Source organism: Electrona antarctica (genome assembly GCF_951216825.1).
Source record: "Electrona antarctica genome assembly, chromosome: 21".
NCBI lineage: Eukaryota > Metazoa > Chordata > Actinopteri > Myctophiformes > Myctophidae > Electrona > Electrona antarctica.
The window spans coordinates 26451909-26454473 of record NC_136802.1 but is presented as its reverse complement, the minus strand read 5'-3'; the positions used below and the strand labels follow the sequence as shown (position 1 = coordinate 26454473).

The 2565-nt window shown below is 49.4% G+C and overlaps 1 protein-coding gene across 1 annotated transcript in view; it reads left to right on the top strand.

Moving 5' to 3' along the window:
- The window catches only part of fga (fibrinogen alpha chain), an 8751-nt gene extending 6397 nt beyond the window's left edge, over positions 1-2354 (top strand). Inside the window, exons 8-9 of the mRNA XM_079491711.1 lie at positions 1-408; positions 1040-2354. The exon at positions 1-408 is cut by the window's left edge and continues 193 nt beyond it. Coding sequence (XP_079347837.1) covers positions 1-408; positions 1040-1752 — 1121 coding nt within the window. The 3' untranslated portion in view covers positions 1753-2354. The remainder of the gene's footprint in view (positions 409-1039) is intronic.
- The last annotated feature ends 211 nt before the right edge of the window (positions 2355-2565 follow it).

Sequence of the window (2565 nt, the reverse complement as noted above, 5' to 3'; positions counted from 1 at the left end):
GAGACGGCGGCAACCTCTTCCCCGGCGGATTGGGCGGAGGTTTCGAGGCGTTCACCGGAGCAGGGCCCTCCACCACCCACCATGTCTCCACCTCTTCCAAGAGCGTCTCCTGCACCAGAACCACTCGCAAGACAATAGTTCACACCAGCGAAGGACCGGTGGAGAAGACAGAAGAAGTGACGGAAGGGGGGCCCGAGTGCCAGATCACCGGACCCTCAAAGGCATCCTCGTCTTCGCCTTTCGACACTAAGACCTCTTTTGGTTCCAAAACAAGCTTCGGAAACGTCCATCATGGCATGGACCTCGGTGGGTTCTTCACTGACCTTCCGGAGGAAGACGTTCCCGATTTTAAAGCCCGGAGCATCCATAGCACACGTGTCGAGCGCCAGGCCGATTATGTGGGAAAAGGTACAACCAAGCAGTGACCACTGAAATAAAAAGAAAAAAACAAAGCTTGCTAGCTAGGCTGCTTGCCTTAGCGACATGCTACCTAGCCCTACGTACCGAAATGAACAGTGAACAGAACAATCATCATAAATTAAGTCTACTATGTTCATTCATCGTGTGATTAAGAATTATACAATATTATAATAATGTATGTATGTGGGATTGTGGGTTGAATGTGAACAAATGTAGAGTTGATACATTGCTTTGCTATAAACCTTTCACGACAAAACACTGTACAATGTTGTTATTTTACTACATTTGGGGTTACACAGAATATTGCTTTTGATTTGACCTGATTTTGATTGAGGAGAATTTGTGGCTTTCCGACAATGGCTTCGCAGGAATGCAGAAAAAAACCCTAAATTGGGACACCATGGTGATACTACCTGTCATTGTGAGCTTCCTATAGGCTATAACAGTACCTATAACAATACCTGCCATGTTTGCACCTTCAGATTAGAATCAAAATTGGACAAATGTTGCCGCAATTGTTTGCCACACCATCCATCATCTCATCTCACCCCTAAATTCCCCCATCTAAGCTAATCGGCGTCCCCCCTCCCCCACTTCCCCCCCTCCTCTCCTTCCGCAGATTGCACCGACATCCAACAGAAACACCTGACCGGGGAAACGAGCGGCCTGTTTAAAGTTAAGCCCAGCGGCAGCTCGGGATCCGGCGAGGTAGTGGATGTTTTCTGCCAGCAGGGGGGGCTGATGGGTGGGTGGATGTTAGTCCAGCAGAGGGAGAGCGGGGCTCTGAGCTTCAACCGCTCCTGGGCCGAGTACCGCGGCGGCTTCGGCTCCGTTGACGCGCAGGGCAAGGGGGAGGTGTGGCTGGGCAACCAGCACCTCCACCTGCTGACCGCTCAGGGGGAGACCATGCTGCGGGTGGAGCTGGAGGACTGGGAGGGGGGCACGGCCAACGCGGAGTACACCGTCAGGGTGGGCTCGGAGACCGACCGGTACGTGCTGCGCGTTTCGGGGTACACCGGGGACGCGGGCGATGCCCTGCTGAAGGGCGACCCCCGCTTAGAGTCGTTCCTGTCGCACAACGGCATGCGCTTTAGCACCTTCGACCGCGACAACGACAAGTGGGTGGAGAACTGCGCGGAGATGTACGGCGGCGGCTGGTGGTACAACAACTGCCAGTCGGCCAACCTGAACGGCGTTTACTATAAGGGCCAGTATGACCCGGGAAGCAACTCTCCCTACGAGATTGAGAACGGCGTGGTGTGGGTGACCTACAAACCCGCCGATTATAGTCTGAAGGCTGTCAGGATGTTCATCAGGCCCGCTGCCTTTTGAAGGGACAAATGCGAAGGATAGGAGAGACAGACAAAGACGACATGATAATACTGTCATATACTAATATACTGTCATTACTGTGCTTGGCAGAGTCACTGTTGAGCAGTAATTGCTGGGTTAAGGGGAAGCTGAGGGAAGAGATAGAGAGGTAAAAGAGAAAAAGGTATTAAAGTAAACATTGGCCCCTATTTAGTTCACCGGTGTCCTCCAAGGCTCTACTACCGTAGGCCCGCTCTGTTTTCCCTCTACAACAAATCTGTTCGCCCCCAGAATAGGGATGCTAGGGTTCATGTGGTTAACAGACAGTTTCAACTAAAACACCTCAACGCACCATAAGCACTTAGTCTTTTAGTTTATATTCCCCGACCCCGAGTGGCAAACAAGAGCGTGGCCTTGATGTAGCCTACTCGCAGATCATTACCCGATTTCTGAGTCATGTCAAACAAACGGCAGTTTGTTGTTACTTTGTTTCAATCAATTATGCAAACATGAACTATAGAATTGTGCTGAGCAGTGTTCTCGTGTTCCCTCCTTCTGTGATGTTCCAACTGACACACGATATCCAAATGGACCTCTGAATAAATGCCAATGATCATGCCATCTGCTGCTAACTATAAATAAAATAAAGATTGAATGTTCACTGAAACTACTGTCTTTTCTCGGGTCTTTTATTGTTATTATTATTAGGCCTATTATTATTGGGCCTATTATTACCACCATTATTAGCACCAAGTCAAGACACAAAAGGGTAAAAACATGTGGACCAATTCGACCATTTAAGAACTGTATACAAACATTAGGTAAAACAAAAAG